This window comes from Tenrec ecaudatus, chromosome 2 (assembly GCF_050624435.1).
Source record: "Tenrec ecaudatus isolate mTenEca1 chromosome 2, mTenEca1.hap1, whole genome shotgun sequence".
NCBI classification, from domain to species: Eukaryota; Metazoa; Chordata; class Mammalia; order Afrosoricida; family Tenrecidae; genus Tenrec; species Tenrec ecaudatus.
Genome location: NC_134531.1, coordinates 59,270,941 through 59,283,822, shown reverse-complemented (window position 1 = coordinate 59,283,822; position 12,882 = coordinate 59,270,941). Strand labels below are relative to the sequence as shown.

Sequence of the window (12,882 nt, the reverse complement as noted above, 5' to 3'; positions counted from 1 at the left end):
TTGCTAGTATTGCTACTCCCATGTCTGCTCCTGAGGCGTTTATCCGACCTGGATTCCATGTGTTCTGAGCTCTTTTCTGTAGCCCGCAGTGAAAGGCAGGACTGGGGTCATGATAGCAGGGGGTGAGGAAACCTCATACTGTGTGTTTCTACAGATGGTCTGGGGTCTCTGCTCCAACCCACCTCGTTCCCAACACCGTTTGTTTGTTTGTTAGTTTGGGTTTTCTGATACCTGTTACCCAAACCTGTTGACACCTCGTGATCGCACAGGCTGGTGTCCATCTTCCATGTGGGCTTGATGCTTCTCTTCTAGATGGTCGCTTGTTCAACTTCAAGCCTTTAAGCCCCCACGCTTTATCTTTTGATAGCTTGTGCACCCATTTTGTCTTCAGTGATCATGTCAGGAGGGTGAGCATCACAGAATGTTAGGTTGCTATAACAAAGTGTTCTTGCGCTGAAGGAGGGCTTGAGCAGAGGACTAAAGTCCATCCACTTCCTCAATGTATTGGCATATAAATATATATACGTACGCCAATAACTACTTTTTATGAATTAAGGTTTTTACATAATGTACACACCTACGTTTATACCTTGCTTCCTAGATCTTTCCTGTTTCCATTTATACCTTCCTCGTGTCCCATCATCACGCTCGCCCTTTTTCTATCTCTTAGTAATTCCCCTCAGCTCATTGCTGATTGAAAACCTAACCCACAGTGCCGCCAGGGCTTCTATAAACAAGACACATGGAAACGCTACAGAGCAGTTTTACTTTGTCTGTATAGGTTGCTATGAGTTGGAAGTAGCTGACGACACAAGTTTGGTTTGATGGTTTTTGTTTTTATATAATCAATGTCAGTGCCCCTAGGTTGTTAAAATATTTCATTTCTTGCATTTTACTTCCCAAACAAATGTTGGCAGGAGGCTATCATATCTCATTAATGTGCCAGAAAATGAAAACATTCTAACTGAAGACAAGCAAATGATAAACCTCTAAATAATTATAACTGATGAGTAAACCTCATGCACATTTTTCCTGGCTTAATGAAATAACTCTACTAATAAAAACATAACTAAAATGAACACACACAAACGAAAACTTTAAGATTTTTTAAAACTCTGAAAATGGAATTCTTCCTTCTTTCTGTATCACTCTCAAGAAACATTAATATCAAGATTAATCACTGATTTTTTGGTAAAATAAAAGATTAGAAAAGCAAACAATCCCATTTCTATTTTTCTACACAAAATTATTTATGGAAAAATGGCATATGAGAAAATTTAAGTATCTCCATTGCATCATTTACATGTGCAAGTTATACACTGACCAAAGAAGGTCATAGAAGAATGGATGCATTTGAATTGTGGTTCTGGAGAAGAAGATTCAAAGTACCATAGATTGCTAAGCAGATAAACAGATCTGTACTGGAAGTAGTAAGGCTAGAGTGGTCCTTAGAGGCAAGGATGGCAAGACTTGGTCTTATATACTTTGAGAAGGCCAATGGAGAGGTGGATTGACAGGCAGCATCAGTGGTCTCTGGTGTAGGAACAATAAGGGGGTACCTCAGGGGCACGCAGTGTTCCGTTGTTGTCCACTGGGTCCCCAGGGGGTTGATCTGAATTGATGGCACCAAACCACAACCTACCTAGGAGGACTTTTTAAAGGGCAAGAAACAGGTACAGGCTATGAATTATTCCCAGAACATGTACAAATACTCCCCCTTTTGTTATGAAAAACACATTTGTCCTTTATTTAAAAACAAACAGAACTGCCTTCGAGTCAAGTCCTACTCATAGTTTCCCAACCTGAATGTTTTACAGGAGCAGTAGCCTCATCCCTCTCCAGTAGAGTCGCTAGTGGGGGATTTGAACTGCTGACCTTAAGGTTATTAGTCCTGTGCTTACCTGAAAACACATTAGGGTTCCTATCTTTTATGGTATATATGGAATGTCATCGTCTTCATTAATTCTAATTTTCATTTTCTATTCATGCATTTGCACTTGCCATACACTGGCAATAAATGGAATAGTTTTATATCAAATGTGAAAATATATAGTAGATCCCACTACACAAGTTAGACTCCGTTTTCCCAGGCTTTTTTCTCTCCTGCTGCTGTGATTGCTTAACTGGTCCCCACGGCCCCTCTGGCTGTGAGCTCAGTTAGGGCTCGGCTCATCATCTTGCTACACTGAAGCAGCTTTGTGACAGTGCTGGACACAAGCACATCTGAACAGAGACGTGATCTATTTGTCGACAAGGCATCTCGGGCAGGTAAAGAAAGAAGGTATTCTTTGTTACAATTGTTTCTAAATTGAGAACACAATGACAGTTCAATGTAGCTGGAAAGTTTACTTTTTTGGGAAAATAAAGTTTCAATAAACAGGAAGGAGAATTGGAAGCTAAGTTATTTAAATAACTAAACATATTTTTACATTCCTCAGGTTGGCTTCTCTGAAAGTCTAAGTATGCTGTATAGTTTCATGCACTATAATTCATAGAATTACAAAGCAGGAAAATGTATCAAATATCTAACGCCTCTCAGAAACCCCAACACAGACGTTTCTCCATTGTGCTATGCTAACTAGCATCCAAGGACAGAAAGCAATCACCACACAATTCTGGCAGAGAAATCGTGACTACACATTCCAGCTACCCATACACACTAACCCTCCAGCCAGGTCTTTCTCATCTGAATCCTATGATGGTCTAGAGTTCCTTAGTTTGCCTCACATGCAACATTTTGCCTTTACAAATCAGTTTTTACCTTCGTGGCTGAGGCTCGGCTAGTAAGAAGAACTGGATTCTTCCACTAACTTGCTGAGTCACTGCACTTTGCTCAGCTTCTGTGACCTTTAAAATCATGGAATGGTAATACATCATTTTTAAATTTCGTTCTAAAAAACTTTCAGAATCTTGTCTCTTCAGCTGAAATGTGGTATCAGTTTATTCTATTTCCTAAATTCTGACTCCTATTGAAGATGACGGCCTGAGCACCACTCTCCTGAATTCCTATAAAGCACAGGAATGTTGCTAACCTGTATGTGTTCTCTGTAAACATACACAACTGCTTTAATTTACTACTAATAAATAAAAATAAATTTAATGAAAGCGCCTAAAAACATTCATGGGAAAATTCCTGTATGTTTTCATTCCATTTGCCCACAAACTTTTTAAATCCCTCTGACAAGGAATATCTGAGTACCTGTTTCACATAAACCGTGACATGTTATGGAAAAGCACAACAGATGCAGGCATGTGGCACAAACCCATGGCTATTTCAGGAACAGAACAGGGACTTCTGCCCTGCCTATTAAGGAATTGAACGAAGAACCTTGTGAGAACTGGCTAGGTAAGTAAACACCTTAACCACGAAGCCAGGTCCTAGTGAAAATTCCAACACAAGACTGAAACATGCTGGTCCAGATAAATTTGACCAATACAATGCATGAGAATCAAGGAAGAACCAACGGCCATCTGCAGAGTGGCAACCCCCTCATTGCCATCTAGGCAATACTTACTCATCATAACCCGATAGGACAGGGTAGAACTCCAGTGAAGTGAGGCCTTCTTGTGAGCGAAGTGGGTCCCCCCTCTTTTGAGTTACGAAAAGGGGAGTAGTCGGGGGGAACAGTTCTGGTTTTAAACTAGCATTTTTAAAGGGGAAGATGCTCTGGGGGGCGTAGCGGTTATGCATTGGGCTATGATCTGAAAAGTCAGCAGTTGGAAATAATTTCTTTTCAAGGGGTTCTCTAATAAAATCGTGGCTTAACGTTGCTGCTGCACACTCCACGCTTGTCTCTGGACCTTACAAACAGCATGGGTCTGAAACTTGCTAGTACCCCCCCCCCCACCGATGACGGCCTGGGTGCTGGTTGTCACAGTTACCTTTTAAAAATTTACATAAATGCATGAATGATTTCTCACTTGGGGGTCATATTATCTTGCTACTGTCAAGTCAATCTATAGGACCGAGTAGAACTGATTTTGATACAATACAGATGATTTTAGAAAGAGCAAAAAAAAGCGGGCTTGATACATTATTGAGGAGGGTAAGAAAGTATCCAAGGCTATCATTCAGCCTTATCATTGTGAAACGTGCCCTTTATTAACAGCAATAATAAGAGCCTCCCATCCACTACCCCCACTGCCATCAAGTCAGTTCTGACTTATATCATCCTGTAAGACAGACCAGAACTGCTCTATACGGTTGCTTTCTTTTTGTTTTTTAACATGTCCCCCAACGGTTTTATTGGCTCATAATTCCCATAGCATACAATGTTCCATCATTCAGTCACATCAAGGGGAGTTGTGCACTCACCACCGCATCTACCTGAGAGCCCCACCCACCATGGTCAGATCCCCTTCAAACTGGGTGTTAGTTCTAGTGCTCCCACCCCTCCCGCCTTCACTGCTCACTCCTGAAATCCTCCTTCCCTCTCCATCACCCACCCCACTCCACTCCGGCATTCCTGCCAACACCTTGCAATAGTTATCATCCGACATCCATTCCTCCTGTGCTTCACAGCTGGGAAACCCAACAGAACATAGTGCAAGATCATATTAGGATAAAGGCAAAAATGGGCTCATGAGGGAGGGGGGAGCGAGGAGGGAGGGGGGAAAAATAAGGACCTGATGCCAAGGGCTTAAGTAGAGAGCAAATGTTTTGAGAATGATGAGGGCAAAAATGTATAGATGTGCTTTACACAATTGATGTATGTATGGATTATAAGAGTTGCATGAGCCCCTTAAAAAATAAAATTTTTTAAAAGGCAAAAATATAAATAATGCCTAAGATGGAGAAGACCACCAACATTCAAAAACCTAGGGAAAATATTTCTGTAATAGGACAGCTAAGAGATGCTTGCCTGCAGTACTAATTCGGGTCGTGTCTATAGGGAGAGCCACTGGCCTGGTGCAAGTTCAATCCTGCATCATCAGGATGACAGTGGTCTCTGCCTGCTAGTAAGGCGGTTCAGGATGCTTGTGTTTGACTAGAGCAGATCTGCCAGCAGCTCGGTCCAACCAGAGGGGCTCTGTACTCCACTGTCCTCCAGAGCCTTCTCCAAATTGGGTGTTCATAATTTTAGCTCTGAGACTTTTCTCTTCCCCATATTTTAATTTTGTAATTGTCATCTTTGGATCACACAAGCTGGTTTGCTTTTTCTGTATGGATTTAGTTGGCTGCTCCCTTAGGTGGCTGCTTGCTCAAATACAAGCCTTTAAGACCTCAGATACCTTTTTGATTGGTAGCTGGGCACCATCTGCTTTCTTCACCACCCTTTTTGCCCTTTATCTTCAGTGATCACTTCACTAAGTTGAGGATCGAGCAAGGCTATGATGTAAAACCTAGATGTTCTTAGGTTGGAGCTAGGATTTAATGCGAGTCCAGAACTCATTCCTGGATCTATGTGTTGTTTTATTTTAATTTGCTGTAACTTGGAAATTAACACATGATGTCATATCAGTCCATAGTTCAATCATGTCAAACACAATTGTACAAGTTTTTTTTTCCATAATCAGTCTCTAGACATACTTTTCCTTTCTGGACTTCATTTCCCTCTTAGCTCCCCGACTCCTCCATACTGCCCCGCCCCCACCCCAAACCCTTGTTTTCTTTTCCTATGGGCTCAATGTGCCTGGGTTAGGGTGACCCCGCAAAGGTGGTGCACGTCTAAGATACATCCACTATGCACAAGCATAACAGAATGGCCATCACAGGATTGGGACGAAATAGTATGTATCTTAATACTGCATACAGGGCATTGATGTAAAAAAAAAAAATCAAGTTTGTCCGCCAATCTATAAAGTTTCGAATGCAAATCTTTAGGGGGCAGACAGTCTCAAAAAGAAGGTGACATTTCTACCATCACAAAAGGATGGAATATTTTAAAACACACCCACAGAAAGCATTTCAAATTGATAAATGAGCTTACCAGCATTTACCAATAATAGCACATGAATTATCTAAATTATATAATTTAACTAGTCCTTTTTTAAAAAATCCATCAAGCACCGTTATTGTTAAGTTCTGCTGAGCTGGCTCCGACTGACACAACGGTGTGACGCCATGGCAGCCTGCCCCGCTCTCCACAGTCACTGCTCCGTGTCGGTCCACTAGTGCAGCCATCTTCCGCAATCCGTTTCTGAGGGCCCTCCTCTCTCACCGATCCTTGACCCCATGGACTGTACGGTTCTTCTCGAGGGACTGACCTTCCATTTACATGCCCAAAGAAGTGAGACCAGGTCTCTGCCTCCTGACATCAAGGAATACTGTTTGGCTGCGCTTCCTTCAAGGCAGAACTGTTCCTTCTTTAGGCAGTGTAAGATATATTCAACGTTCCTTGACAAGTCCACAATTTAAATGCGTCCATGAGGGGGTACCCCCAAATTACCGGAATTTCCCTCCAAAACTATGTATTTAATTTTTTTAACAAAACAACCTTATCACCTTCAAAGTACTCTCCATTATACTTAATATATTTGTCAAATCTGTGATTTCATTCTTGGAAACATTTTTCAAACTCATCCGTTTGGATGGCTGACAGCACCTCCCTTGTGTTTTCCTTCAAACTCTTCTACTTCATCAAATTGCTGTTGTTTATGTCCCCCTTCATTCACGAAACAAAAAGAAAGCACATGGGGTGAGGTCAGGTATATGGCATGAGAGGCATGTTGTTATATTTTTTTTGCCAAAAACTGGTGCACTGTGATGGCTGCCTGAGCAGCTGCATTGCTGTGGCAAACCCAGTCCCCTGTCTGCCACAAATCAGGCCTTCTTGGTCATGCACTGTTACACAATCTTTTGAGAACCTCTAAGTAGAAAGTTTGATTAACAGTCTGACCTAGTAGAACAAACATTCAGGAAGCTGATGGAAGTCCAGATGAGATTTGCCATCAATTGACAGTTCACCTATTTTGAAATGAGAAAACCACTAGTATACCTGAGTTTTCCTCCTAGCCCTGTCCTTGTGAGATGTGTTCAACATCACAACAGCCTCTGCGACATTTTTCCCAAGCAAGAAACAAAATTTCACAGTCTCACACTGTTCTCTTAAATTGGCCATCACAAAAAACGAGGTCCGAGTGAAACTGCTTTTTACGAAAAAATTCACTGTGACCAGAGTCCTAGGCAACACCACTGAGAGCGCTAACTCAGAGAGTTGCTTTAATGCTTGCCTTGGGGGGAGGCAGGGTGTGCGCGGATGCTTACAATGAAAGCTCCTCCCAGCCCAGCAAGGCTGTTTTCTGTTTTTGAGGGGTTACCTCCTTCCATTTTCATTGTCAAGTTTCCATAACCGTATAAGCCCTAGTAGTGCAACAGTTAAAGCATCGGCTATTGACTGAGAGACTACAAGTTTAAAGCCAGAGAAGACAAATACCAGTGATCTACTCCTAAGTGTACAACTTAGAAAACCTCTTATGACATCAGTTCGATTCCATCAAACTGGTTAGCAACGCCCAGAAAATCAACTCAAAGGCACCTAACAACATCATCATCAAGTATTACATACCTCAAACATCTTAAACATATCACCTATGCTTCAACTAAACACAAAACAACTTAACTTGGCCTAAGGGAAAGATCTTTTTTTTTTTTACAAGTGCTAAAATAGATGTCTACTTGGAATCTTTTAAGAACCCATTATCAAATAATAAAATGATGATTAGGCCAAAAAGCCCAAAGCAGATGACCGCAGTTAACAAAATAATAAATGTTATCAGGTCAAGTAATAAACATGAGAGAGAAAGTAGATAGGACAAAATTGTAATGTTTCCATACTGTGTCTATATCGTGCCACTAAACAAAACTCATTATATATTTACTTATCTATCCCCCAATTCTAAATGAGGTGAATTAATGTTCCACCTACTCTTTATAAGTTCTTGTTTCTGGATCTTCTGTCATCACATCATGTAGGCCCTCCACCGAGATGTTTATAATGCCACAGAATTTATCTTGGATGACACTAGAATAAACAAAGAACAAACTGGTTAACTTGAATAGTTCAACTGGTAATTCCCCCATTCTAAATTATCCTATTAGGAGCTAATTTTCAGTTCTGAAAGAAAAAAGAAATTTCTAAAATATATTTCTTAAGGTAAAAGCTTTAGCTTTGCTATATCTTATGAGATTATTAATATATTTATAACATACTTTGCTAAATGTGTAGCGTATTTAAATACTAGAGGAGCTGACTTGAGAGGAAAGTCTCTTACATTCTTTATTATACCAGGTTGTTGTCTAGTCAAATCTGACTCGTGTCAATTCTATAATTAAAGAGATAAAGATCCAAAGTGTTCAAGATTAAAATCCTCTGCCCTTCGAAAGGCATGTCAAGAAAAGAAAAGCTGAGTCTCAGGATAGGAGAAAATACTTGGAAAGAATGAAAACCAACTGAAAATCCCCTAACAGTCCTAGTAGCTAAAAATACAAAATGATGCATCTATTTCAAGAACACTCGGGCGACTTTAGAAACACAAATACTTACCATGCAACTTAGCAATCCTATTCCCGACAATTTACCCAAGACTCGAAAATGGGTTTTCAGACCTCTATGTGAATGTTCACAGTCACTTCATAGTAATGCAAAATGTCAAATAATGTAAATGTGTATCCACTAGTGAATACACAAGTTTCAGAATACCTACATAATAGAATAATATCAAAATCAAACAAATGAAAAAACAAACCAACGTGGATAAAGCTCAAAAGCTTTAAGCTAAAAGAAGCCAGACTCAAATGCTACACATTATCCGATACATTTATGTGACATTCTGAATTGGCTAAAACTACTGCAACATAAATCCATAAAATGCTTGTCAGGAAGTAGAACTGACTGTAAGAGACACAACAGCGCTTTCAGAGGGCATGAGAATGTCCCACATGCAGCTCAAGGAAGCTGGTGGTTATACAACTGCAAGTGTGTATGTTTCCCGAAACTGCACACTGGAAGGGGAAGTTTCACCACATGTAAAATACAGCTTGATATACCTAACTGTAAAAGCCCATCTAACAGCCCAACATGAGAACAAATATGGGGATGGTACAACACTGGGCAGTGCTTCACTCGATTGTACACAGGACAGCGCTGAACTAAACCACAGGTTCTCAACCTGTGGGTCGCGACCCCTTTGGGAGTCAAACAACCCCTGGGGTCGCCTGATTCATAGTAGTAACAAAATTACAAGTACGAAGTAGCATGGAAAACAATTTTATAGTTGGAGGTCACCACAACATGAGGAAGCGTATTAAAGTGTATTTGGAAGGTTGAGAACCACTGGTCGAAACCAATTCAATGGCCCCTAACAACAGTAACTGTAAAAAGGTAAAAGAATATAATCATTCATTGGCACAGTGAAGTATGCATCTTGCATTTAACTGGCCACTAATTCCTGATTTAATGGAACATATAGTATCATTTTTACAATATACTTGGAGTGTTTCTCATTCTGCGTGATCAGAATAATAAAGGTAATGAATGTACAAATGTGCTTTACACAATTGATGTATGTATGGATTGCGATGAGTTGTATGAGCCCTTAATAAGATGAATTTTTTTTTAAAAGAAGAAAATATTCTGAAATTGGTTGTGGTGATGATTACACATTTCATCTTAATATAAATGAAAAATTAAATTGCATGATGTATGACATATATGTCCATAAAACTATTAAAAACATGATGAGCTATGACTATTAAAAAAAAAGTCCGTAAAATGTTTTACCCAAGCCAATCCTTCCCGGTAAAGCAGATCATCATAGCAGTTTGTCTAGCTTAATCAACGCCATGGCATTTACAAAATGTGTCAGATACGCAACAGAGAACTCTAAAACTAAAAGAAACAGCATAGATACTGTTGAATGCAGAGATGTGTTGCACCTGTGAATAAGATCTGTTCAAACAAATTTTTAGAAGTGCTGGGCTTTAAGCTCGGGTGCTCATTATGGGCTAGAAATCTGTAGAAGGGATAAAGAAATTAAGCAACACATTAGCTATTCCTTTTGTTTGTAATCAGGTTACAAGATCCTGTAAATTATAAGTATGGATAGCTGAGTTATAAATACCAGACTATACAACCGAAGAAGACACAAGATATGAGTCAAGTTATAGACTAGAAGGTAACAGTGTTGGGAATCTATTTCTAGAATATTCACTTCAAAATGCAAGTTTACCATAAAAAAAATGAAGGCTAGGAAAATGAGAGTAAAACCCAAAGGAGAAAATATTAATGACGTGCATATTTTCTGAACCGCTATACATACTTTTTTGACATGTCTAGTTGAGACCGTAATTTATCCCCATAGACATTTACTGCAGAAAAAAGACAGCACTAGCTCTTTAAAGATTTGCTTGTCTGTTAAGAGTGATGTTTCACAGATACAAGAATTAAATAAACAGGAAATCCGTGAAAAGGTGGCTCTTAGCAAAAAGGACCATTTGGTTTTGTAAAGCCATTTCCAGTTTCCAGTTAACTCTTTGGGTACAAGAAATACACATGACTAAAATGAATTCATTCTTAAATTTGTCTTAGAACTTCCTAAAGTGTGACATTTTAAGGCATTTTCTAGAAGTTTAAAAATATACTTGTAGAGCGAATAAATTACAGAAAATACAGTGATTACAGTGAATTTTTCCTTTGCTTTTGAAAATGATGTGCTAAAAATATGGGCATATAAAGATACAGATTAGTCAATCTTCTTTGTCTTTACTGAGCCAATTTTGAAAACCACACTGGCTTAAAGTTATTTGTCTTCTTATATCATGAACCCAAACTACAACATGTAGGAAAAACTGTCTTGAGAGACATAGCAAAAATTTCAAAGGCCCGACATTATTATATAAATTTGGCAAGCCTGAATCATCAATACTACACTGAATGTAAACAGATCTTCAGTTTCTATTTATTCAACTTTTATTAGTATTTGTACTGCCCTTTCAGGATGGATTTGTATTCCGATGTCACCTTCTCTTGGTCCTGGAAGGGAAACCCACATATGCACATAGTCATACAAACAAAATGGAAAAATAACTTTACAGAGCAGGTTTATAAGCCGAAACTAGTATGAAAGTTTATCACACTGGCAGAACTAAGAAAGGAGTGGATCAGAAAACCAACACCACTTCAGAAATTTCTCAGCTCTAACCAGTCCACAATTACATTATTTATACATCAAGCCATTAACACTTATATTTTCTTGCATTACACTATTCCAAATATAAAAAGACAAGGAAGCCAAAAATACTTAAAGCCAAACCCAAATAAAACATTTTCATGATTGTATTTCTTTGCCTATTATTAAACAGGATTATGCAAATACAAGCTGTTTATTGATGGGAAAAAACTTTCTATCAGCCCTATTGCAGAAATTCTACAACACCAGAGACTACAAAAGAGGTGGCATTCATATTAATTTCACGGCAAATTTTTCCCTCATACTTTCTAGAACTATGGCTGCAGATACATTTGTCACTTAAATAGAAATACATGTCCTTTCTACAAAGTAATTCCCCACAGGGTCAGGAAAAGCACATGAATAAATTCTATTTCCTTTCACAAATGCTGACAAGGAAATAGGCTAAAAATTCTGAGGAAATTCACTAAGTTAGCTTAAAATGGAACTTGCATTAATTTGCATCCAGCAATGAAACTTACAAAAGCCCTTAATTACTTTTTTTGAGTGGACACATATATAGGCCAAGTAATAAAGCCACCTTTTAAAGACAGGAAGATATAGCTTAATGAATTTGTGCGATGGGCAGAACTTGTCATTCTATATGAGTTTCGAAAGTCCATGCTACACAAAACATTGCCAATGAAGACATACTAAGTACCCATGAAAAGAGTTACATGATCACTAATGGACCGAGAACTATTTGGAAAAGATAATGAACTGGAAAAATATAGAATCAATACTTATTTTAGATGCTTACAGAGCTGTAAGGCAGACTTAGTTCTTATTTTATTATAAAGGATCTTCAGAAGCCCTCATCTGATGGTGGGCAGCTGCTGGGGAAGTTTGGCAGTTCCTAAAAAAGCTGAACCTAGAACCACCGCACAAACCTTAATTCCACAACCGACCCGAAAGCACCGGCACAGAAGCACAGAAATTTCCAGCAAATGAAGAATAGACTTTTTAAAAGCAAGGTATAAAAAGACAGTGGACTACTACCCAGTCCTTAAGGGGAATGAAGTCCTCATGATGCCACAACGTGGATGGACATGAAGAACATAATATTCGGTTAGTGATACTGTACAACAAAGCAAAAATATTCTGTGATATCATTTACATGATATAAGCAAACGGACAGGACCCATAATTAGTGGTTACCAGGAGCAGGAGGAAGAGGTTTTAGCTTAGGAGCATTGTAGATATATACATGGTGGTGGAATCATTTGGAAAGAGCTTGGAAATGGGCACACAACTTGAAGAACACATAATCAATGTCACTGAAATATACTTGTAGAAACTGATTTAATGTTAGGTTGTTATGTGTGCATTTTAATTTTAAAAGGATATAAACATCTAACAACTTTGGTACTAAGGGTTAGAGATAGACAGAGCAGTGGTTTCTTTTTACAGGCTGTCGGGACCTGTGAAGATTGGTGGCTTGTGATCTGCTTGTGAGGGCCATGCCAGACAACTGATGAGGAGTTGGCTTACATGAACAGGCCGAGGCCAGAGTGGAAGAGTGTAGGTAGAAACCTCACTACCATCAAGCGTCTGGAATGAAGTGTAATCTTGGAGTCTAGGCTCAGTGTAGGCCTGGACGTGAGAGCGGGAACACGGAAGAACACTGTGAAATGGCAGAACAGCGGCAACTAGCACAGTAAAGCTAAGCAACGAAAATGACAACAGCCTGAGTGGCAGGAACCAGAAGACTGT

The 12,882-nt window shown here is 39.2% G+C and overlaps 1 protein-coding gene across 1 annotated transcript in view; it reads right to left on the bottom strand.

Moving 5' to 3' along the window:
• The window catches only part of IPO11 (importin 11), a 212,939-nt gene that overhangs the window by 32,623 nt on the left and 167,434 nt on the right, over positions 1–12,882 (bottom strand). The window contains exon 28 of the mRNA XM_075541076.1: positions 7,869–7,964. Coding sequence (XP_075397191.1) covers positions 7,869–7,964 — 96 coding nt within the window. The remainder of the gene's footprint in view (positions 1–7,868; positions 7,965–12,882) is intronic.